Source organism: Rhinoraja longicauda, chromosome 7 (assembly GCF_053455715.1).
Source record: "Rhinoraja longicauda isolate Sanriku21f chromosome 7, sRhiLon1.1, whole genome shotgun sequence".
Lineage (NCBI taxonomy): Eukaryota > Metazoa > Chordata > Chondrichthyes > Rajiformes > Arhynchobatidae > Rhinoraja > Rhinoraja longicauda.
The window spans coordinates 66664617-66690575 of NC_135959.1; the positions used below are offsets into that span (position 1 = coordinate 66664617).

At 41.2% G+C, this 25959-nt stretch overlaps 1 protein-coding gene across 1 annotated transcript in view; it reads right to left on the minus strand.

Annotated features, from left to right (window-relative positions):
- LOC144595583 (protein diaphanous homolog 3-like) overlaps positions 1 to 25959 on the minus strand; it is a 321554-nt gene that overhangs the window by 267909 nt on the left and 27686 nt on the right. Inside the window, exons 6-11 of the mRNA XM_078403147.1 lie at positions 22795 to 22869; positions 22632 to 22701; positions 21875 to 22011; positions 7079 to 7184; positions 3852 to 3962; positions 355 to 473 (exon numbers count right to left, since the gene is read on the minus strand). Coding sequence (XP_078259273.1) covers positions 355 to 473; positions 3852 to 3962; positions 7079 to 7184; positions 21875 to 22011; positions 22632 to 22701; positions 22795 to 22869 — 618 coding nt within the window. The remainder of the gene's footprint in view (positions 1 to 354; positions 474 to 3851; positions 3963 to 7078; positions 7185 to 21874; positions 22012 to 22631; positions 22702 to 22794; positions 22870 to 25959) is intronic.

Here is a 25959-nt window from a genome sequence, read left to right on the forward strand (position 1 = left end):
AAGGAGAGTTGCAACGTTTGGCAACTGGGAGATCGTGCAGGCCAAGGCAGACCAAGCGTAGGTGATCGTTTCACTGAATGTCGGCAAGATTAAGCGCAGACTGGGCGATTGTTACCCTGAATATTGGCGAGACCAAGCGCAGACTGGGCAATCGTTTCGCTGAATACATGCTCTTGCCGGACCTGGTGAGTTAATCCAGCATTTTGTGCGCGTGTATCAGCATGTATGTGTGTGTGTGTTTGTGTGTTGATACACGTCTGTACGTGCATGTGTTCTTTCCAAGGTTATTTTTGTTCTTATGTGTAATTGATATCAAATTTATAGGGCTGACATATCTTGTTATAAAAAGGATATTCCAATTCAGATCGAATGTCTCCAAGTCGATGTGAAAACTCAACCATATCTTCTTCCTTGTGCTCATTAAACACTTTCAGCTGGATATCCAGTGCATCATTTTTAATTAATGTTAACTCCTGTGGAAAATAAATGCCAAAAGGTAATACATTTTAATGTAATGCTCACAACCCAGGAGAAAAGTTTGTAATAATACAAGCACAAAAAAAATTAAAAGCTGATTCAGAATTTTGTGCAAAAAAAGCTCTTAGATTTTCAACAACTTTATGCAGGCAAATCAAAATTTGTTGTAAAATAGCAAATTTTCTCGATGAAATTATTGTTTATTCATGTCGGCATGGCTGACCATGTCAGCTTTTGCTGCTCAACCCAAACAATGCTTGTAAACGGTGGAGGCATTTTCTTGAGTGACAGGAATTCCTCTGCAGAAGGTACGGGTAGTTCTGTTATCGCATGGTTTCCATAATGCAAATTTGATATAGTATGATTGATGAAGTAGAGAGCACTACTTTCAGACCTCCCAACATTTGATTTTACAAATTCATAATTTTGATGTCTAAAATTCAGAATTTTACATTAAAATTCATAAGGGGTGTAATGCAACTTTTCAGTTAAAAAAATGTATGCACGCCAAATGCGCATACGGGTTGCGCTACATTCATGTGTGAAAAACGACTATTATTTCCAACAGTCTGTAGTTCTTGGACTACATGTACAATGTCAGGCCTGTCATGAGTATATTCTGCTATTTATGGAAAGGTTATTGAACAGAAATGCTTTTTACAACACAAAGAAAAAAATTGTTTTGTTCTGTTTTTTCTACTTTGCTTTTTCCTTACACATCCCAATTCTCTTGGTATTGAACAAAATAATAATTGTCATAAAATGTATGACTAAGTTACGAAGAAAGAGTTTCATTTAAAACTGCATACCTAATTTCATTGAACACATACTTGCTCCAGTGGTCTTCAACAGCAAGTCACAATGGTCCATGCCCCCCCCCCCCCATTCATCCACCCCATCCCCTCTCAACAACGGGCCTCATGCTACACAGTGAGGCAAGGCTAGGGGCGAGGCCAGGCCAGGGGTGAGGCCAGGCCAAGGGCGAGCAGCGAGGCAAGGCCAGTGGCAAGGCCAGTGGCAAGGCCGGGCCAGCAGCGAGGCGAGGCTGGGCGAGGCGAAGCCAGCGGCCAGGCCAGCAGTGCGAGGCGAGGCGGGGCGGGGATCGAGGAATATGTTTTGCAGAAAAAATGTGAGGCGAAACCGGAATGGCGGAAATGAAATAAGAAAGCGGAAACTTTCTGCCAAATTCGGAAGGGTTGGGAGGTCTGTACTTTTATTACATGCATCAAAAATCAAAAATAATAAATGAATAACCCTGATATTAGGTAACCATAATAGTGCAAAGAAACACAAATCTGTAACATAACCAAAGACATAGTCCAAAGAAGAACACAGTTATTGCAGTTAGTGTTTAGTTTAATTTAGAGATACAGTGCAGAAACAGGTCCTTTGGACCACTGAGTCAGTGCCGACCAGCACTAGCACTATCCTACATACCAGGGACAATTTACAATTTCTACAGAAGCCAATTAACCTATAAAACTGTACATCTTTGGAGTGTAGGAGGAAACCGGAGTACCTGGAGAAAACCCACACGGTCACAGGGAGAACGTTCAACCTCTGTACCGGCAGCACTCTTAGTCAGATCAAACCTGGGTCTCTGGCACTGTAAGGCAGCAACTCTACCCCACATTACTGAATGGTATTCAACGGCATAATTGGTGCTGGGAAGAAGCTGTTCTTGAACAGGTTGGGCACTGTTTTCCGGCTCCTTCACCTTCTCCTCAATGCCAGTCATGAAATGAGAGCAGAGGTGGTATGGATCTTGAAAATATTAATAATATTTGCTGCCTTTATGAGGCAGCGCCTCCAATAGATCACTTTGATGGTGGACAGGTATGTGTGATGGACCGGGAAGTGTCTATCACTCTCATCAGTCTCATTCATTCCTGGGTGTCCAAGTTGCTGAACCAGATTGTGACAGTGTATGCTCTCTTCTGTACTCCTGTGGCAGTTCGATGGAGTATTTGTCCACATACTAAATCTCCTCAACCTTCAAAGGAAGTAGAAGTGTGATGAGCTTTCTCTTTTGTGATTGCATCAATGTGCTGGCCCAGGACAGATCTTCAGAGATGTGCATGTTCAAAAAAATCAACAATCAGCTCCTTGGTTTTGTTGATGTTGAAAACAAGATTGTTGTTCTGGCACCATTCAATTCGATTTTCAATCTCCCTCCTATACTCTGACTATTCATTACCCGTTATTTTTCCAGCAACCATGGTATCAGTGAATTTAAAGTCAGTGTGACTGGTTACAGTCATGGGTATAATGAGAGTAGAGCAAGTGACTGAACACACAATCTTGAGGTGCATTGATGGTGAATGAGGAAGAACTGCTATGGCCTATTTGTACTGATTGTGGTCTGCCGATGAGGAAGTGGAGGATCCAATTACATAGGGATGCGCAGAAACCCAATTCCCTGACTTCATTGATAAGTTTGGAAGTGATGATGGTGGTGGTGTTGCAGAGGATGATGGTTTTAACCTAATAAGTTTAAAATAACTATAGTTAACTTTGGCCTCTACTACTGTTTGCAAAACGTCATCACACTCCGGTGACATCTGTTAACTGCCAACATTCTTTTTGGTGGTAGAGTTCAGGGTGTTTTTTAGGTGATAACCTTTCCCTACATTAATTAAAATAATGTCCTCTCCTTGCAATTTATTGGAATCTGAATCTATTTCCTACATATTTAATTTAGCAATGTTTCAAATATCAAAGGAAGAATGGGATGGTAAGACAGACGCAGAGAGACGGTCAAATTTACATTATGCAAACAATTGTAAATGCAATCAGCAAATTATATGCACGTACACTTTCAAAATACAAACTCTGTTGGCTTCATTACTCACGTTGGCCCTTACTATTGTTAAGAATATTCATATTTCACCTTCCCATTAGTAATTTAATTACTCACTGCCATTCTCAATTAGATGTGGCAGAAGTGCACAGTTTGATATGAACCACTGATCATATGACAGCTTAATTCCATTACAAGCTAGATTTTTACCTAATGCACATGTGGTCATACGCTGTAGTTTCTCCAGTGCATGTCATTTTAATGTAGGGTTGATATTGCTGCAGGTTTGCACTTCGGCATTAATTAAACCAAGAATAATAATAGTGCAGTGAAGACAATACCAAACTATGAGGTTGCTGATTGCAATGGAAACAATTTTGTCGTTGTAGATGATTCATAGTACTCATCAGATGTTCATCTGGAGTTGCTTAATTGATTCTCATTGTATTCCATCGCATAAAAGCAGTGCCACACAAGACAATGGGCATCATCTTTGGCATGAAAATGTGCAGTGTCTGCATGATGAATAATGGTGCAGTCTAAACAAAAAGATAGTCATTTATTTTGCTCTTACTTGAAGTAGATCTTTAAGTCCACAGCGTGCAAATTCATTTCGTATGTGTATCCTGAGATCTAAATCATCAGAAGTGGTCACAAGTGCATTTATGAGTTGCATACATGCCACCTAGAAACAAGATAAAATAGTTATTGTGAGAATTTGACACAAAATGTATTGCTTACATATGTATTACTTAAATAAGTGCTGATATTCTAAAGTTATGATTGAGGCATAAATGAGAACAATAATTTCCAACTTAATATACTGTACATGACCTGAGAGTGGCTTACAAAAAAAACAACAGTAAAAAAAACACAAACAATTTTTCCTGCACTTTATGGGCAGAGAAATGGCAAACATGAACAGGCAAGGAATAGAGAAACATGGACCATGTACAGATGGGATTAGTTAGTTTCATAGTTTGTGCAGACATCATGGGCCAAAGGGCCTGTAGTGCTGTTATACAGCCTGAGCTGTATTGTTCTATGTTGTGAAAAGCACTTGGTCAATTTGTAATTCCTTGATAATATGATAGACAAAAGAATTTAATATTTTGGGAGACACAAAGTGCTGGAATAACTCAATGGGTCAGGAAGCATCTCTGGGGAACATGGTAGGTTCTGTCATTATTCATGTGTTTTGGCTGAATAGCCATGGAGCATGTTATATCTGTATTTTAATACACTACCTTGCCTAACCTTATTGGTCTTTTTTATCCAGGCCTTTACATTTTCAACTACTTTTACACAAGTTCAATGCCAAGAGCAGCGGTTGCCAAACTGTACATAACATGATAGCCAGCGTAAAATTAAGATAAAGTGTGTGTTTACCGTTTCAATGGAGCACATTTAAAATATGCTTACACTTCAGCATTAAATCTGTTGAGCTCAGTTCAGAAAATGACACTGAACAACATTCTTCAGTACAATCTTGTGAAAAAAATGTTAATTTCACCCTATTTCAGTTGTGTTTAATTATGAGTTATGAACTGTTCACTGCACATGAAAAATGCTGATCAGTCATGATATGTCACTGTCCACAGAAGAGGCTAATGAACTGCTCTGATTAGTCTTCCGATCGAAAATCAACTAACAACAGGCAGATGCTACAAGTATTTCAACAAGCTTGCAAAGCTCACATTGTCAGCATGACACTTAAGCATACTTCTCAAAATGAGCATTTTAAAATCGTTTTCTAGTCTTAGAACTTGGGCTTTCTTCACGATTTCTTACTTGATTTAAATGTAATCTAATTGCAAAGGTTATTGCAATGTTTAAGCACATTTCTCTTCATTAGGGATTAATTAGCAAAACCCTTGAACATCTTTCATTAAAAAGGTCCACTAATCTTGTAGATATGAATGTTTTTAGTCGGCTACTAAACTTTTGCAGGTCTGTTTAAACGGTTGGACTTTTTTTTGTTCAAAATGGTGTTGGTTTAGTTCACAGACTTTCTATGTAAATAGATTCACAGAGCTATAAATATCAGACCCTACAGCCTCCTCCCCCACTTCCCCCATCCGAGTCTACGCTGGCGATCAATCACCCATTTACAGTAATCCCATATTAATCCCAATTCCATTATCAGAGTCCAACAGCATAAAAACAAGCCCCTTGTCCCATCCTATCCATTCCAACCATCAAGCCCATCTCAGGTGATATTTCATTGCAGTTATATGGTCAAATCACAAAACGATTTTGTTCAATTGCTAACTCAAGGCCCCTTTTATTCTCACAGAGCCAGTCTGATTATTATCACAAGAGGTTTGATGGGAGCAAGATAGACACAAATTGACTATTGCATTGCCGATATTGCAACAATTACTAACTACACTTCAGAAGTGCTACTGTACATCAGCTTGCTAAATGCTTTAAAAAGCCCTGAGTAATGTGAAAAAAGATGCTGAAATTCATGTCTTTGGTCTTCCATTCGTTAAGGTATGTATTATATACATAATTGTGTCATTTTTAATTATTATTTGGCATAATACAAATATTAACCATTGTTAGTTTAATATAGAAAATCTGAAACCAAAATAAGGTCACAATTTGAGACAGGTGAGACAAAGGTTCACGTGCACTTCCTCTCACCTCATCTACAGCATCCGGTGTTCGCGATGTGGCCTCCTGTACAACTCAATAACCGTTTCACTGAACACTTGCGCTCGATTTGTCAAGGCCTATCAAAACTCCAAGTTCTAACCATTTTAACTCTCCTCGCCATTCCCATACTGATCTTTCTATCCTGGGCCTCCTCCATTGCCAGAGTAAAGCCACAAACAAAATGGAGGAACAGCATCTCATATTCGGCTTGAGTAGCTTTCAACCCAACAGTATGAACATTGAATGCTCCAATTTTAGGTAACCTCTATCAACTAACCCCCCCCCCCACTCTCGCCCACACACCCCTCTTTCTTAACCCCCGCCCACTCGCCACTTCCCTGTACCCCACCTAGACGAGCACCTATTTCTCCCCTCCCCTTCCACCTACACTCCTTCCATGAGCTTCACAATTCGCAACACTTTAATCTTTTTGTATCACATCTTTTCTTCATCTCTGGCCTTTGTCCAACGATTTTCCTATCAAAATCCCCCCTCGTCAGTGTTCACCCATTACTAGCTATGTTTTGTCCTATCCCTCGTGTCTTCCAGTTTTCTTCCACCCCTCCCCCCGACTATCAGTCTGAAGAAGGGTTCAAACCCGAAAGCTTGATGTGTACTTCACGTGGTAAATACATCTGCAGCATAAAACAAAAACATGCTAAACAATGGAAGCCGTTCGATATAGACAGAATGATGCAGTACTAAAACAGCATGTCAGGTTGAACTTTAGGAATTCTGCAACAAATCATCTTGATGAATGGTGTAGAATTGAACATCGAAAATAAAGAGCATCTTCCAATATCCCTATCCTCAACTATGGTGGAGATTAGCAGACATGAAATCAGAACAAAGGTCTTGACCCAAAACGTCACCTATTCCTTTTCTCCAGAGATGCTGTTTAATCCACTGAGTTACTCCAGCTTTGTGTGTCTATTTACGGTTCTAACAATACGTAAAATTAGTTAAGTATATCCTTTAAATGCTTAAATGCTACGCCACATAATTAACAGTGAACATTCAATGTTTCGTTCAAAGTTCATACTATTTACATTTATGGTGTAATTATTCAATATTGTAGCCTGAAAAATATTTAGTAATCAATAATATGCTATATCTTAATAAATGAATGGCTCAACAAACCTGCAATTGCACTGGGGTACCATAAAGACCTTCCACAATGGGGTAAAATCTTTCCCATTTTCTTAGTTCTCCTGCTGTTGTTATGGCTTCTAAAATTTTTTCAAGGCTAAGAGAAAATTCAAAATAGAAAGATAAATTGAATATATTTGTAAATCTCCACTGTATATATAATACTATTGACTTTTCATCTAATATGGAAACTTAAACAGCTAATATTTTGTCATTACATAAAACAAAATGGATCCCCAATAAACTTCAGACCTTTCACATTATAAATTTCAAAGGCGATAATCCACCAACTTGGATTGTAGGTAACCTTAAATGTCATAGCCGAACTTCTTGGATGACTTGGAGTGCTAATTCACTTCAGGTCATGTATGAAGGTGTGAATAACAACAAGTAGGTAAACTTCATAATAATAATAATAATAATAATGCATTACATTTATATAGCGCTTTTCAAACACTCAAAGACGCTTTACAGGGATTACTAGAACATAGAGGAGAAAATAAATAGATAAATAAGTAAACGAACAGAAAAAGGAGACAGAAGGTGAAGTGACGGTCAGTGGTTGAAGGCAGTGCTGAACAGGTGAGACTTCAGTGATGTTTTGAATGTGGTGAGTGAGGAGGAGTCTCTGACGGTTTGGGGTAGTGAGTTCCAGAGGGTGGGAGCAGCAATGGAGAAAGCCCTGTCCCCCCAGGATCTGAGTTTGGTCCGGATGGGGGGGGGGGACAGGAGGTTGGCAGCAGCAGAGCGGAGGGTGCTTTATAATGTACTTTATTCGAGCATGTGAGCGAGGTTAAAAAAAAAGAGGAAAAGAGCCGACCGTTTGCGCGAGGCGTAGAATGAGGGTCAAAAAATTGGGAAACTTTTGAACATTTACATGCAAAATTAGCAGTTTCAAGCCTCTTTTAGTGCATTTCAAAGTAAAAACAGACATTACAAAATAATGTGAATATGTCACTGTACACGAAGAACATTTCGAAATAAATTTGCACATTAATTGATAATCAGCCCAAAAAGGTGCCAATTGGCTTTTCTGCTGTGTTTTATATTTTAACCCTGTCTTAATTAGTTTAGTTATATAACCTTGCACTTAAATTTAATATTTACTCATTACAGTTCCACCACTGATTTTCTGCCACTCTTGGTTCCAGAGAAGCATAGAAAATAGGTACAGGAGGCCATTCGGCCCTTCGAGCCAGCACCGCCATTCATTGTGATCATGACTGATCGTCCACAGAGCTTTGCTGGTTTATCCAGCCGGCCAAGGAAGACAGCTATGGGGATAGATTTGCTGGCTCCAACTGGGCTGGAGTTCTAGAGCCCCAGCCGCAGGTTGCAAATTCAACCCACCGATCGGCCGTGGAAGTCCCGATGAGATCGAGATTGGCTGTCTTGCCCAGCCGAGGTGCCATATTTCCGGGGAGACTTCCAGGGCACGCGGGGGGGGGTTCTCACGGAACCCCTAGCGACCTCTAGTGGAACCTAGTGTTCATTACAAGTCCATACATCGTTTTTTTTCCTTTCTTTTTTTCGATCCCCTTTCTCCGTTTATTTAGCAAAGTGAAAAACGTGGAAACCATGCAAAAACCACAGAAAATGGATTTTAAAAACGCGGAAATCCGCGGAAAATTCACATGCCTGGTTATTGACCACGAGGCTGTGGAACAAAGACCGAGCCTGTGCATTCCATTCGAACACTTCCCCAGTCTGTCTGAGCCTCCCAAGCACGCATGTGCCAGATAAGACATTCCAGTAACAGTCCGAGAGAACACCCGACTTTGGAACAGGAATATAGTGACTGATCTACAGGTCATAAGTGACAGGGGTAGAATTAGGCCATTCGGCCCATTCAATCATGGCTGATCTGTCTCTCCCTCCTCTCCCCATTCTCCTACCTTCTTCCCATAACCTCTGACACCTGTACTAATTAAGAATCTATCTATCTATCTATCTCTGCCTTAAAAATATCCACTGACGGCCTACACAGCCTTCTGTGGCAAAGAATTTCACAGATTCACCACCTCTGACTAAAGAAATTTATCTTCGTCTCCTACTTAAAAGAACGTTCTTTAATTCTGAGGCTATGACCTCTAGTCCTAGACTCTCCCACTACTGGAAACATCCTCTCCACATCCACTCTATCCAAGCCTTTCACTATTCTGCATGTTTCAATGAGGTCCCCCCCCTCATTCATCTAAACTCCAGCGAATACAAACCCAGTGCCGACAAACGCTCATCATAGGTTAACCTACTCATTCTTGGGATCATTCTTGTAAACCTCCTCTGGACCCTCTTCAGAGCCAGCTCATCCTTCCACAGATATGGTGTCCAATATTGCTCACAATATTCCAAATGCGGCCTTACCAGCACCTTATATATCCTCAGCATTACATCCCTGTTTTTCTATACCAGCCCTCTTGAAATAAATGGTAGGATTGAGTTTGCTTTCTTTACTGCCGATTCGACTTGCAGATTAACTTTTTGTGAATCCTGCACCAGCACTCCCAAGTCCCTTTGCACCTCAAATTTCTGGATTCTCTTCTCCCCATTTAGAAAATAGTCTACACCTTTATTCCTACTACCAAAACGCATGACTCCACATTTTGCTACACTATATTCCATCTGCCACTTCTCTGCCCACTCTTCCAACCTGTCCAGGTTGTTCTGCAGAGTCCCTGCTTTCTCTACACAACCTGCCCTTCTACCTATTTTCATATCATCCACAACCTGGCCACAAAGCCTTTTTTCCCCTCGTCCAAATCATTAATAAACAACGTGAAGCGTAGCGGTCCCAGCACCGACCCCTGCGGAACTCTGCTAGTCACTGGCAGCCACCCAGAAAAAGCCCCCTTTATTGCCACTCTTTGTCTTCTGCCAACCAGCCAATTTGCTATCGATGCCAGTATCTGCCCCGATTCCATGGGCTCTCATATTCCTTAGCAGCCTCACATGTGGTGCCTCATCAAAGGCTTTCTGAAAATCTAAGTAAACAACATCTACTGACTCTCCATTGTCTGACCTGCTATTTATGTCTTCAAAGAATGCCAGCAAATTTGTCAAGCAAGACCTCCCCTTCACAAAGCCTTGCCGACTTTGGCCTATTTTATCATGAACTTCTCAGTACTCAATCTTTATAATGGACTTTAAAATCTTACCAATCACCGAAGTCAGACTAATCGGCCCATAGTTTCCACTATTCTGCTTTGCTCCCTTCTTGTGCAGCGGGGTAATATTGGCAATCTTCCAATCATCTGGGATCTCTCCTTTCGCTAGTGATTCTTGAAATATCACTGTCAATGCTTCCACAATCTCTAAAGCCATTTCTTTCAGAACCCTAGGGTGCAATTCATCTAGTTCAGATGACTTATCCACCTTCAGCCCTTTCAGCTTCCTAAGCACCTTCTACCTAGTCATCGTCACTCTAACTTCCACCCCCTGACTCTCTTGAATTTCAGGCATGTTGCTGGTGTCTTCCACTGTGAAGACTGGTGCAAAAAAGTTAGTCAACTCCTCTGCCATTTCTTTATTCCCCATTACTTATCATATCATATCATATATATACAGCCGGAAACAGGCCTTTTCGGCCCTCCAAGTCCGTGCCGCCCAGTGATCCCCGTACATTAACACTATCCTAGGGACAATTTTTTACATTTACCCAGCCAATTAACCTACATACCTGTACGTCTTTGGAGTGTGGGAGGAAACCGAAGATCTCGGAGAAAACCCACGCAGGTCACGGGGAGAACGTACAAACTCCTTACAGTACAGCACCCGTAGTCAGGATCGAACCTGAGTCTCCGGCGCTGCATTCGCTGTAAAGCAGCAACTCTACCGCTGCGCTACCGCATCTTCTCCTGCATCATTCTCCAGCGGTCCAACATCCACTCTTGCCTCTTTCTTACTATTTATATAACTGAAGAAACTCTTGCTATCCTCTTTTATATTATTAGCTAGCTTATCTTTGTATTTCATCTTTTCTCCCCTTATTGCCTTTTTAGTTACCTTCTGTTGTTTTTCAAAAGCTTCCCAATCCTCTGGCTTCCCACTAATCTTTGCTGTGTTATTCGCCTTCTCTTTTAGTTTTATACCGTCCTTGACTTCCCTTGTCAGCTACAGACGCCTCTTATGCCCCCGAGAATCTTTCTTCCTCTTTAGAATGAAAAGATTCTGCATCTTCCGGATTATTTCCAGAAATTCCTGCCATTGCTGTTCCACCATCACCCCTGCTAAGGTCCCTTTTCAGTCAACTTTGGCCAACTCCTCCCTCTTGCCTCTGTCGCCCTTTTGCTCAGCTACAATACTGACACATCCAATTTCACCTTCTCCCTCAAATTGCAGATTAAATCTTATTATGCTGTGATCGCTACTTCCTAATGGTTCCTTTACCTTGAGTTCCCTTATCAAATCCATAACACTAAATCCAGAATTGCCTTTTCCCTGGTAAGCTCCACTACAAGCTGCTCTGAGAATCCATCTGAGATGCACTCTACAAATTCCCTTTCTTGGGGTCCAGTACCAACCTGATTTTCCTAGTCTACCTGCATGATGAAATCTCCCATCGTAGCATTGCCTTTTTTACCTGCCAATTTTATCTCCTGATGTAACCGATATCCTGGCTATTGTTTGGGGGCCTGTAAATAATTCCCATTAGTCTTTTTACCCTTATAATTTCACAGTGCTATCCACAATGACTCTGCATCTTCTCATCCTATGTCACCTCTCAGGTCTGTGGCCACAAAAGATAACTCTTTGAATAAGAACAGTTTTACTGTTTGTATTATCTGTTGACTAAAATGGCAAAGTGAGAGAATGGGTATGAAGCATAGGTCATGGGCATTATTTTCATGGTTTACAGCCTTATCGTTCATGTGGATGCGGTAGAGAAAGGAGCTGTTACACCACTAGCTCAGTCTATACACACACACAAGCCTGCACGACAAAAGAAAGTTACAATGTTTTGGAGGAGTTAGAAATAATTGTTTCTTTTGCTGTACAAACTAGTCAAATTCAATAGGCACATTATTCAACAAATAGAAGAGGGACCATTCCCTTCCCTAAAGGGTCATCAGTATGCGAGCTTATCCTCCTGATGGCTATTCAAACCACAGCTGAGGAGTCTATTAATCTCCCATCAAGTTTCTTCGGATCCTTCCTTCTAGATTGGTGTCTCTGTTAGCTAGATCATACTGACCAAACCTCCACCTAAAATGCCTAGCACTTGTTTTTACTATCTTCATCTTTGTGTCTGCAGGACAGACGACAACAGATCATCTGCAAATGACAGAATTGCAGCATATATGCACTGCATCATTGCATCTAAACAGACTAGATTAAACAGTCACATAAAGAGATATCTGGTACAGTTAGGCTTTAGCAAGAACAGGAGAAAAGAAAGCAGGTGTTCAAGTTCAATCCAAGAAGAAATGACATACAATACTACCCCAGCAGACCAACAAGCACCATCAAGAAACGGGGGTCAAGTCTGTTTAATTGTCATACTGTATGCACTGGGACTGGCACAATTCTTACTTGCTGCAGCTTTACAGCACATTAAATGCAACACCACAACAAATAAATAATAGATCATCAGTTATTCTAGGTAAGCCAGGTCATGATAGTGCAAGCCAAATAACGTCGTGCAATCTCCAGAGTAGTTCAGTGCTGAGCTCAGCTTGTTGCTAAGATTGGGCAAGGTGGTTCAAGAGCTTAATGGTTGATGGGAAGAAGTCATATTTGAACATGGAGGTAACAGTTTTTGGGCTCAGGACCCTTCTTCCTGACTAACAGTGAGTTGAGAACATGGACAGTGGATCTTTCATATTAGCTCTCTTCTTGAGGCAGCACTTCCTGTAGATCCCTTTGATGGTGGGAAGGTCAACCTGTGGAAGTTTAATTGCGTATTTGGTGGCAAGTGGAATGTTCTCTTGCTTCTGGTGAGCTTTCTTTGTGATGGGGTCAATGTGCTATGTCCAGGACAGTTCATCAAAGACATGTACACCCAGGAATTTGAAACTGTTAACTTTCTCCACCGCTGTACCACCAATCAAGACAAGTGCATGGTCCCTCAGCATAACTTGTCTGGTCGACAATCATCTCCTTCGTCTTACGAGTACTGAAAGCAAGATTGCTGTTCTGTCACCACTCAATCAAATTATTGATCTCTGATTCACTGACTTGCTGTTACCCATTATTCATCCAACAATGGTGGCATCTTCAGCAAATTTAAATATGGCATTGGAACTGTGTCTGGCTAGTGTCTGTGTCTGGCTAGTCATGCTAGACACTGTGTCTGGCTAGACACTAGTGTCTGTGTCTAGCTAGTCATGCATATAGAAAGAGCAGAGCAGGGGAATAAGCACACAGGCGTGAGGTGCCTGTGCTGATGGTCATCGAGGATAAGATAATACTGCCAATTCATACTGATTATTGTCTGTTAATGAGGAAGTCAAGGATCTAACATTGGGGTGATTAGAAACCCAGTTCCCCGAGTTTGATGATAAGCTTGGAAGGGACAATGGTGTTGGAGGGGACGAAGGTTTCAACTTAAGGTTCAAACACCTATATTTCATCTTGGCCTGTACTCCTGCTTGCAAAATGTCGCCATACTACAGCACCATCTGCCAATTCTTATTTAGGTTTATTATTGGCATGTATATAGAGGAACAGTGAAAAGCTTTGTTTTGCATGTAATGCAAACAGGACAGAGATACCATGCATAAATCAATAAATTCAAACTCAAATACAACAGATAGAACAAAACGGAAGATACAGAGTGCAGAAGATAGTTTGCAGTATTCAAGCGCATCCGTTCCATAGACAAAGACGAATGTCCTCAATCGGGTAAAGGTGAATCGTACAGTACTCTAGCTGGTGGAAGGACAGTTCAGAAGCCAGATAACAGAGGGGAAGAGGCCGTTCCCGAGTCTGGTGCTACGCGCTTTCTAGCTTCTGTACCTCTGCCGGATGGGAACAGGGAAAAGGATGAATGACCAGGGTGGGTCAAATCATTAATTACGTTGGCTGCTTTTCCGAGCCAGTGTGAAATGTAGATGGTGTCAACTGGGGAAGTCTGGTCTGTGTGATGGATGCGGCTACATCTACAACTCTCTACAATTTCTTGGGCAAAGCGGGTGCAATTGGACAGGTATATGGTAGGGAATGATCTGGAGCAGTGGTCTCCAAACTGTGGCCCACGGGCCGCATCCAGCCCGCCACGAGGTTTTATCCAGCCCGCAGCAAGCACGTTCCGTGCTGCGGGTTCTGTGGTAGAGTGGGAACTTTTTGTGGTAGCGTGGGAATGTTTTTTTAGCAGCCTTTCTGAATGGTGGTTTATTGTCACGTGTACACTGCACAACGGAATTATTTTAGTGCAGATCACACATGCACAAGTCACTACCATATTTTGGCGCTGTTTACAAAAGTCCAAAGTCGGGTCCGCGTGCTGGATGTACTGGAGCGGCTTCCGATCCAGGCGAGCCCCAGGCTACTGCATAGCCTCCTCCGTCGCCCTCAACTGGCTCGGCCTGTCGATCGACGTCCCTCTCCTCGCCTGACCGACCGCCTGTGTGTCCCGGGGGAAATGCCTTCTGCAGCCGACCTTGCAGGCGGTGGAGACATTACCCTCTCCTACTGGCCCACTGATCGTGTCCATCGTCGCCAGCGACTCCCTCCTCGGTTCTCCGGTCTTCAGTGCCGATCTCAGCAGTTTCCAAACTTATACATCAGGTAGGCTCTCAAGTTGAGGGTTTTTATGCAGCTGCCGACTTAATAATAATTTTAAATTTTAATGATTTCTTAGCGGAGTGCCCACTGTATTTTTTTCTGGTTTATAAATAATTGTATACCGACAGTATTTATATAAATCAAGCTCTTTTAAAAAATTGAATATTATTGATTTGTTGCCATATAAACCTCATTAAATTTATAAAACTGACATTTCTTTATTTTTTCGTACAGCCCGCAAAAATGTGCCAAATATATAATGTGGCCCTCATGCTGAAAACTTGAGGCCCCTGATCTAGAGGCTGGGTAGTTAAGACTTAAAGTGGCTTCAATCTCCATGGACATAACCATGCAAGCCGGAATGCATGGCTACAGCTCTGCACATAGGATGCCACAAATCTCTGTCACCACTTAATTAGAAAAACATTAATGCTCCTCAGAGACATGAAGATACAGAGCCTGAAATACTCTTGTATAAATCAGGTCAGAAGACATTATCCCTTCTCTTCTGCCTCCGTCAAGTTGGATAATGGAATTGCTCTTGAAACCAGAAAATTAAATAAAGAATTTCTTCAAACCTTCACACTGTGGAGTCTACTGAGAAGAATCTTCAATTTTCAATTCAGTGTTATCTATTTTTTTGTTAATTCACTTCTAATTACTCCCTTGTCTAATGGAAAATATTCCATTATACCACTTGCCCATAATGTTATAGACAAAAGGACTCATTTTATCCCACCCCAAGTAGTTTTGTGACTAACTGTTATTAGTGTCTCTCACAGATTTTATTCAGTGCAGTTATATCATTGGGGATAATATAACCGAGGTCGTTTCTTAAAAAGATAATGACTATTAATTATTTTAATATTTTTGATTAGGAACACCTGGACAGGAAACTTGGAAAGCAATTTTTATTTAAAGGATGACTTGTTTCTTCCACCTCAATTTTCAGTGCTCATTCAGATTATAATTCATAACTAAAAGTTGAAATTAATATACAGTAATAATACAATAAAAGCACACCACCAAAAGTGTTCAAATGCTGATCAAGCAACTACATTTCATGAATTTGTTGGTTTCAAATTTCTCTGCTTTCGTGTACCGAGAAAAAGTATGTTAAACATAATGTCATAATGTGAATAATTCCATCCCCATCACTGTCAAATGAATTCCACTTTTAAAGAAAGTAAAACCTGGAGTTAGAAATTGTGAAACCATTGGCAACAAGATAATTTCTTACCTGTTCCATACATGTCAAAAATTTCCCACATTAACACTACTTTAGCTATGCATAAGCAAAATTAATTTTCCTTCAATTTAAACCTATTCATCACAATTCATTTTGTACAGTTTATATATTGGAGAAATATGTTTAAAAAACAATACGGAGATTGACTATGATACGTATTTAAAAATAAAGATTAGCATCAGTGTGTAACCCATTCAGAAGTAAAATCTATATAATGGAGTATCACAACAGGCTTCATACATCTCAATTTCTCTGTTGTGAAATTGCTACAATGCCAATTAAAGGAAGGTGCAAACATCAATACTGTTGATGCTTGAAATGTAAAATAACAGAAAATGCTGGGAGTTTGCAGTTCGGGTAATTCATAAGTAATGAAAGTATTAGATTGATGGAGAGAAAGAGGGAAAAAAGGGCAAAATACAGAAAAGTTGGACTTCCATTGCAGAACAGATATGGAGATAGATTACCAAAATAAATGCCAGTGCAATGGAGTTGTCTTAGTGGGTGACTTAAACTTCCTCAATATTGACTCAGACATGCTCAGTTCCAAAGATTTTGATGGTGCAGAAATTGTGAGATATATCCAAGAAGGTTGTGTAGGAAGGAACTGCAGATGCTAGTTTGCACCACAAGCACAAAATGCTTGAGTAACTCAGTAGGACAGGCAGCATCTCTGGATAGAAGGAATGGGTGACGTTTTGGGTCAAGACCCTTCTTCATACTGAGAGTCAGGGGAGAGGGAAACAAAAGATATGGAAAGGTAAGGTGTGAAAACGAGAGATCAAAGGGGACAAAGCTCAAGAAAAATGCAGAATAGATCATTGTATCATTGTTAGCTAGGGGAAGGTGACAACTTTGCATACAATCAGTAACATTTAATGAGGAGGACAGGCAGACTGTTCGGAGAACTAGGATGGGGACGGATGGAGAGGGCAAAGCAAGTGTCACTTGAAGTTCGAGAAGTCAATATTCATTGGGTTGTACGCTGCCCAAGCAAAATATGAGGTGCTGTTCCTCCAATTTGCATTGGGCCTCACGCTGACAGTGGAGGAGGCCCAGGACAGGAAGGTCAGTATGGAATTGAGATGGGGAACCATGTGGAAAGATACTAAATTGGAGTATGGCAAACTTCCACGTTATTTGGCAGGAGCTCAGGCGGGTACATCAGAAGCAGTTGTTAATGGGCAAGTCCCCATCTGACATGTGGAAGTCATTAAAAGGCCAATTGATCAGTTTAGAACCAGTAAGTTCCAGTAAAGAGGAGAAATATGGATGGCAAAATAAGAAAACCTTGGATGATCAAAGAGGTTGTACATTTAATCAAACAAAATAAAGGAAGTGCATGCAGCGTTTAAAAGGATGGAATCAGACACGGCTTTTGAGGAATATAAAAAAAAGAGAGAAACCTCAAGTGGGCAACTAGAACAGCCAGAAGGGGTTGCAAAATGGCTTTGACGAGTCGAATTAAAGAAAATCCCAAAGCATTTTATCACTACATTATAAACATGATAGTAATCAGGTCACTCATTCCTCACCCATTCCTTCTATCCAGCCATACTGCCTGTCCCACTGAGTTACTCTCATATTTTGTGTCTATCTTCGATGTAAACCAGCATCTGCAATTCCTGCCTACGCACATCATATCTTACTAACTTGTTTGAGATTTTGTTTGAGGAGATTACGAAGATGATCGATGAGGGTAGGGCAGTGAATGGTGTCTACGTGGATTTTAGTAAAGCATTTGATAAAGTCCCTCATGATAAAATAATCCAAAAGATTACAGTGCACAGGATTAACAGTGACTTGGTCAAATGGATTCAGAACTGTTTTATTGATAGAAGACAGAGTGTTGTTGTGGAAGGGCAATATTCAGGCTTGAGGTCTGTGACCAGTGGAGTTACGCAGAGATTAATGCTGGGACCACCGTAGTTTATGATTATCCTAAATGACTTGGACTTAACTATAGATGGGTTGGTTTGTAAATTTGCAGACGACATCAGGATTGCTGGGGTCGCAGACTGTGAGAATGCTGCTGCTTCTTCTTGCGTTTGAGGAGATAGAGGGAGATCTGAGATCTAGGCCGCATTTGGAGAATCACGAGTTCTGAACACCCCATTACATGAAAGATGGAGAGGCTTTGGAAAGGGTGCAGAGGTAGTATACCAGAATGATGACTGGATTAGAATATTAGCTTTAGAGTCATACAATACAATACAATACAATATATCTTTATTGTCATTGTACCCAGGGGTACAATGAGATTGGGAATGCGCCTCCCATACGATGGAATAATTTAATTAATTTAGACAACAGCAACCCAACGAAACAATTGTAACAGTTTTAGACAGGATAAAGTGCAAGTTGATCTATGCGTTGTGACCATCCGGCTCAGCAGGACCGGTTCATAGCAGCTATGGCCCTGGGGATGAAGCTGTTCCTGAGTCTGGAGGTGCGGGCGTAGAAGGCCTTGTATCATCTGCCCGATGGAAGGAGTTCGAACAGACTGTTGCAGGGGTGTTGTGGATGCTGGTGGCTTTTCTGAGGCATTGTGTGTTGTAGATGTCCTCCAAGTCTGGTAGCTGTGTTCCGATGGCCCTCTGAGCTCTATGGACTACTCGCTGTAGAGCTTTCCTTTCTGCCTCCGTGCAGCTGAGATACCACACAGGGATGCCATGCGCTAGGATGCTCTCTATGGTACAGTGGTAGAAGGTCGTCAGCAGCTGTTGGGGTAGACCAGACTTTTTCAGTGTTCTTAGGTAGAACAGTCTTTGCTGTGCCTTCTTGACCAGCGCAGCAGTGTTATTGGACCATGTTAGGTCCTCCGAAATGTGAGTGCCCAGAAACTTGAAGCTGGACACTCTCTCCACACTGTCCCCGTTGATAGAGATCGGGGCATATTCCCCGTTATGTGACCTACGGAAGTTGATGATCAGCTCCTTGGTCTTGGTGGTATTTAGGGACAGGTTATTATCCGAGCACCAGTCCACCAGGTTCTGCACCTCCGCTCTGTATTTTGTTTCATCACCGTTGGTGATAAGCCCGATCACCGTTGTGTCGTCTGCAAACTTGACAATGGTGTTGGTGTCGAATGCAGGAACACAGTCGTGTGTGAAGAGGGAGTAGAGCATGGGGCTCAGAACACAGCCCTGTGGTGTGCCGGTACTCAGGGTGATAGTGGAGGACAGGTGCGGGCCCATTCTCACTGCCTGCGGTCGCTCCAGCAGGAAGTCCAGGATCCAGTCACACAATGACGAGCTGAGGCCTAGCTGGTGGAGTTTGGTGATGAGCTTGGTGGGGATGACCGTGTTGCAGGCGGAGTTATAGTCTATGAATAGCATCCTCACGTTCGTGCCCTGTCTCTCTAGGCGAGTCAGGACAGTGTGAAGAGCCAGAGAGATGGCGTTCGCTGTGGATCTTTTTGCCCTGTATGCAAATTGATGTGGGTCCAGTGAGTCAGGGATGCTGGATTTGATGTGTGAGAGGACCAGCCTTTCAAAGCACTTCATGACTATCGGCGTTAGGGCAACCGGGCGGTAGTCGTTCAGGTTGGAGATCTTTGCTTTTTTCGGAACCGGAACTATGATAGCCGACTTCAGGCACTTGGGGACCGTAGCCAGAGATAGTGACAGGTTAAAGATACAACGTGGACACGGGCCCTTTGGCCCAATTTACCCACACTGATCAACATGCCCCATTTATACTAGTCCCACCTGCGTTCATTTGGCCCTTATCCTTCTAAGCCCATTGTATCCATGTACCTGTCCAAATATTTTTTTTAACATTGCGATAGTACCTGCCTCTGGCAGCTCGTTCCATATGCCTACCATTCTTTGTGTAAAAGAATTACACTCCTCCAAGTTCCTATTCAATATTTCCCCTCCTCTCCTTAAACTTAAGTCCTCTGGTTGTTGATTCCCCAACTCTGGGTAAACTCGCTCTGGGCAAACTCTCTGGGTAAACTCACTCAACTCGATCACCCCTCATCCTCCCGCGCTAGAAGGAATAAAGTCCTAGCCTGCTCAACCTCTCCCGACAGCTCAGGCACTTGAGTCCTGGAGATGTTGGTCAGACTTCAATTGTTTTATGCTGGAAAGCTGGATGTTGTGTGGAGACCTGATAGAAGTACCTAAAATTATAGCAGGCATGGATAAGGTCAACAGTCAGAACCTTTTTCCCAGGATAAAAAAACAAATACCAGAGGGCATAGCTTTAAAGTGAGTGGGACATAGATAAAAGATGTGCAGGGCAAATGAGGTTGGCAAGTGCCTGGAACGCATTGCTGTGGGTGGTGCTGGGAGGCAGATACAATGGTGGCATTTAAGAGACTTTTGGTTAAGCATGTGGATATGCAGGCAATGGAGAGATATGTATTATTCGCAGGTAGATGAATTGGAGACCAAGTGCTGGAGTATCTCAATGTGCTGCTGATCCACAGAGTTACTCCAGCACTTTGTGTCCTATCGGGTATCCCAGCTGTTATGAGCCAACTGATCAGTCCTTTCATCAGTTCGAGTGTGGTCCTGACCTCTCATCTATCTCATTGGGGAGCATTGAACTATCTTCAAATCAGACTTCAACATTATATATATACTAGACCAAGTGGACTGGTTGGGCCCAAACCTCTCCTGCATTGGTGCAGCACCCTCTCCTCCCCCACTCCCCTCTCTCCCCCTCATCTCCCATCCTCCCCCCATCTCCCTCCCTAGGAGATAGATTTAAACTTTAAAATATGAATAACTTAAAAAATATAACAATGATTTCAATGAAACTTCTTCCATTAGCACCAAAGGGACGACGGTGAGTAAGATGGGCCTAAAATTGTCACGCTATCATGTACCGTTTTGGCTGTTGTTCAGGAACAAACAAACGAGTTTTAGTATATAGATCGCACTAAATGTTGGACTCATTACCCTTTATCTGGGCAATGTGGACATCTTGCCAGATATGTATAGTCATGTATTCATGTATAGTCTTGTCTTTAACTGGATAGCACACAAACAAAAGCTTTTCATTGTACCTCAGTACACGTAACAATAATAAACTGAAATAAAACTAAACTAACTAGCTTCTGCAGCTCCTTAGAACCAAGTTTCTAGATAAGAGTTGATCTTTGCATCATGTTCGGCCGACATTATGAGCCGAAGAACCTCCTTGTGCTGTACTGTTCTATGTTCTATTGCATTCCAACATTTTACTGCTCATGAAATACGTTTGAAATGGTCAAACCCGATCTCATTTGTTGTCTGTGTGGAATTTCCCTGTGCTCCCAGTGAATCCATGGGCTTCGCTCAAGTGCTGCCTTTTGGTAGCATATCAAAAAGGGGTACTCGGTTGGGTGACCATGCAATTACCCCAATTGTAAGTGGATGGTTGAAAAATCAACGGTTGTTCATAGGCAAGTATGAAAGAAAAGTTTATCAGGAAATCAATGAGTGAATGAGACTGCTCTCAGAGCAGGTAATGGATTTGATGGGCCAAATGGCCACCCTCCATGTTGCGAGATAATATATCTTGAATATGGAATGCAGGCAATACAGCAGCTGGCTTTCCAAACAGTAAGGTAAATATGAAAAATCGTTTTGTATAAAGTAGGTTGATAGGTAAATAGTAAGGATAAAGTATGAAACTGGGGGGGGTGAGAATGAGAGATTATGCGTACATTAATTGGAAAAATTATCCACATTAAAAATACATATCCGTACATAAACTAGAATTTATTTACTGGTTTAATGAAGATACATAAATAAATGTTCAAATGGTTCTTTCTGTGAATGTTAGTCAAGCTAACAAAAAAAATAGTGCCCACATAAACTTACATATTTTCTTCTCCAACAATACAGATTGCAGATAGGAGCTTGACTGCATCTGTCATCATAGTCGGCTGCTTGGGATCAATGGCTCTGGCTAGCAAGGATATACTTCGCTCTTCATCCAAGATTCTATCCAATCCATACTAAAATTAACAAGAGGGCAAATTTATTGCTCATCACTAATAAGCATGCTTATTTCAGAATTACTTTGTAAAATACAATCAATTCTAAATAAATGTGTATTTGTTTTCTCAGGCTGCTTGAAGTTACATTGTTCAGCTCAAGGTGTCTGATGATTTTGCAAATGCATGAACTTCATTTGTATAATTATGCATAATACATTTTAAAAATTAGAATATGTTCAATACAACTTTAGTTATCATATCATGTTATCATTATCTCCTGTAAATTTCAGTTGGAAACAAAAAGGATTTAACTTAACAGTTAAACTCAAAATCCCCCAAATCAAAACTGAACTCCATGTTCAATAGTGGAGGGTGGGGGAGGAGAGGGTTGCAGTAGTTGAAAGGGATTGGGAAATGCAAAATGGAAGGTGGGGGAAGAAGGAATTTCTCTATTCCTCTTGGTGTCTTTCAACCATCATTAGAATTTTATACATCAGGTTAAAAAGGGCAATATAGAAATTAAACCTTCGAAGGCACAACCTTTATCTACAGTAAAGAACTGAAAAATATGTAATTACCAGTAGAAAATCTAAAATTAGATCAAATTTTAGGGTAACATGTGTAAATATTTCAGTTACCTTATTGTTCATGAATGCCCTCAAACACTGAATCACTTTATGTTGACTCTTGAAGTCACTTTTTTCCTTACTGTCGGAAGTAGAAAGTAGAAATTCATTACAGTTCAGCAAGCAACACGGACATTATCAGGCAAGAAAACATGGCATTAAAAACTGTACTCACTACTTTTTATCAAGCAATTTCTCCAGGACATCCAAAAGCTGACCCAAACCTTCATTTCCAAAGCTTTCGACCCAACTATGGAAAAAATGAAATACATTTTATGACTCTTTTGAAATATGGAAGTGGAAAAGGTTGAAATAGATAAATCTCAGCACAAAATTGAACAGTTTCAGGTCATTTCAATTTGAACAATCTTCAGCGGATTTTAATTCCACTTCAACAAACATCATTTAGAATGAAGTAAACCAGATGTACATAACTCACATACTTGATGAGAATGATTGTTATGGTTTAAACTAAATAACACCTTTGAAAACCATTTTTATTTTAAATCTTCAAATCAATAAACTCCAGTACTTCAATGCAAAACACCATATCTACTCAGTGGTAAAATTGTTTCAAACAAAAACAATTACAAGAAAGTTATCTTCCTTAAAATGTGTAGTATATAATTTTGTCACAAGAAATAAAGTTAAACTAAGGCCTTTATTAAAAGGGTTATGTGCGAGTAAAATGCTTTGACAGGCAAATTTACAACTTCACAAATCTATCTTTTTTCTGGCGTAATTATTTTGCAAATGTCACAAAATATCAAACTGATAGTATTTGATGCTACTGTTCAAAGTTACAAAATATGAATAAGTAGCACATGAATGAAAGAAAACTCGGTTATGCACTCAACTCGGATCTTATTTTAGTTTTGCACTACGATTCATTAAAACTATCCTGAATGATTCTTCCAGAAGACATCTTTGAATTCCATTTTGTAAAATGATTCACCAAACCCTCAGGGATGCAGAAGGTAGTTGTAAGGAAGAGCTACGAGTCTTGCTTTTTATTCTGAAATTAGTTTATGCACTCCTGCATATTATTCACAATAAATGCAGAGAATATAATGTGTTTATTTCCCAAAGAATAAGTTAAATGAGGAGACAAGGACTGCAGATGCTGCTTGACAAAAAAAAGTGATGAGGCAACTCAGCAGGTCAAGATGCATTACTGGATAACATGGATGGGTGACATTTTGGGTCAGGACCCTTCTTCAGACTGATTAAGGGGGAGGGGGGGAAGCTGGAAGGGAGGAATGGTTAGGGTAGATACAGAGGCTGGTGGGGTGTAAGAAAGGTAAGGACCAGGGAACTTTATTGTTGTTCATCTGGGGGAAGGGGGAGCGAGAGCAGAACTACAAAACACATAAGAGAAGTGGGTGAGGGATCCGTCCATGACAGCAGGGGGAGGGGGAAACTACCGTTACTGAAGGATGAGGATATTTAAGATGTCTTAGAACGGAAAGCTTCATCTTGGGAGCAGCTGCGGCAGAGACGGCGAAATTGAGAGTAGGAGACAGCATCTTTGCAAGAAACAGGGAGGGAGGAAATGTGGATCTCAGTTGGTTTCAGGACATCAGTTGATAGTCTGTCCCTAGTGATGGAGACAGAGAGACCAAGAAAAGGGAGAAAGGTGTCAGATATAGGGCAAGTGAATTTGAAAGTAGGGTGGAAGGGAGTAGCAAAAGTTAAGTAAATCAATGGGTCCTGCACAGGTGCAGGAGACACCATGATGCAGTCATGATGTAGCAGAGAAAGAGGTGAGGGATGGTGCCAGCATATGTTTGAAACAAGGCCGTTCACATAACTGACAATGGCCTTCAGCTTGGAAAAGTGAGAATAGTCAAAGGAAAAGTTCGACAGGGTGAGGACAAGTTCTGCCAGGCAGAGGAGTGTGTTATCAGAGGGAAATTGATTGGGTTTCTGATCAAGGAAGAACCGGAGGGCCTTGAGCCCTACTTGGTGGGAAATGGTGTAAAGGGGCTGGACCCCCATGGTAAACATGAGACAATGGGAGCCCGGAAACTGAAAGTTATTGAAGAGAAGGGCACCATGAGGTGTCTTGAATGTAGGTTAAAAGGGACTGGACAAGGGAGCTGGAACAGGCAGAAAAAAATGGGTCTGCCAAGGCAATCCTGTTTGTGGATTTTGGAAAGTAAATAGAACTGGGTAATTTGGGGTTGGGGACCAAAAAGGTTGAAGGCTGTGGAGGGGAGATGGCCAGAGGCATTCACCACATATCTCCATTAGATGTATGTTCCCTCCTCACCGTAAGAATATGCCAGTGAGTCTTTGATATTTCCAACCCGGGAAAATGTTAGTTACTGTCAACCCTATCTATGCCCCTCTTAATCGTATAAACTTCTAACAGGTGTCGCCTCAACTATGACACCCTAGTGGAAAAAATATATAAATGTGTCCAATTTATAGCTAATACCTCCTTGATCCAGGTAGCATACTGCACATGTTTCCTGTAATGGGGTGACCAAAACTGCACACAATACTCAAAATGCAGCCCAACCAAACTTTATAAAGCTGCAACATGACACCCTGACTCTTAATTTCAATGCCTCGACTGATAAAGGCAAGCTTACTATATGGCTTCTTGAAGCACTCTATCTATCTGTGTTGCAACTTTCAGAAAGCTATGGACTTGGGCCCCAAGATCCCTCTGGACATCAATGCTGAGTATCGTGTGCAGGCAGGGGAGATTACTTTTATTGGCAAAAGATTATAACTTCCTAAGCTTTGTAAAAACATTGCATAGTGTAATATCGTTAATTTTAGACAAGTCAATGAAGATCCAATGTTTCATTGTAAAGCATTGTAAACTACATTATATACAAAAGACCAAGCATGAGGGACTGACATCGCACAAATCATTCATCCACGATCCCCTACGGGGGAAAAGGGTTGAGATTGAAAGGAAGAAATTGGTATGTAGAGAGAGAGGAAAAAAAAATCACAGAAAATGTCTTTTAGAAGGCCAGTGGAGAAAAAACAAAAGAAAATGAGGACAAGTAGGAATGGAACTTAATCAGCAGGGAAAAGAGGTTAAAGAGCTGGCAGGAATTGAAGGGGCGGTACTGGAGAAAACATGGCAAGAGCTTTAGAGTGGGCACAGAAAGGAGACTGAGGATATTTAGAGGAATGAAATAAGGGCACCAGACACATTGGTAGGATGAGGAAAGGAGCTGAGGATCGGATGGGATGAGGATAGAGGATGAGGAGTTGGTACGCAACAAAAGCTTTTCACTGTACCTCTGTACACGTGGCAATAAACCAAACTGAACTAAAATGAACTGGGTGATCCCTACTATAAAAGAGAGAAAATAAA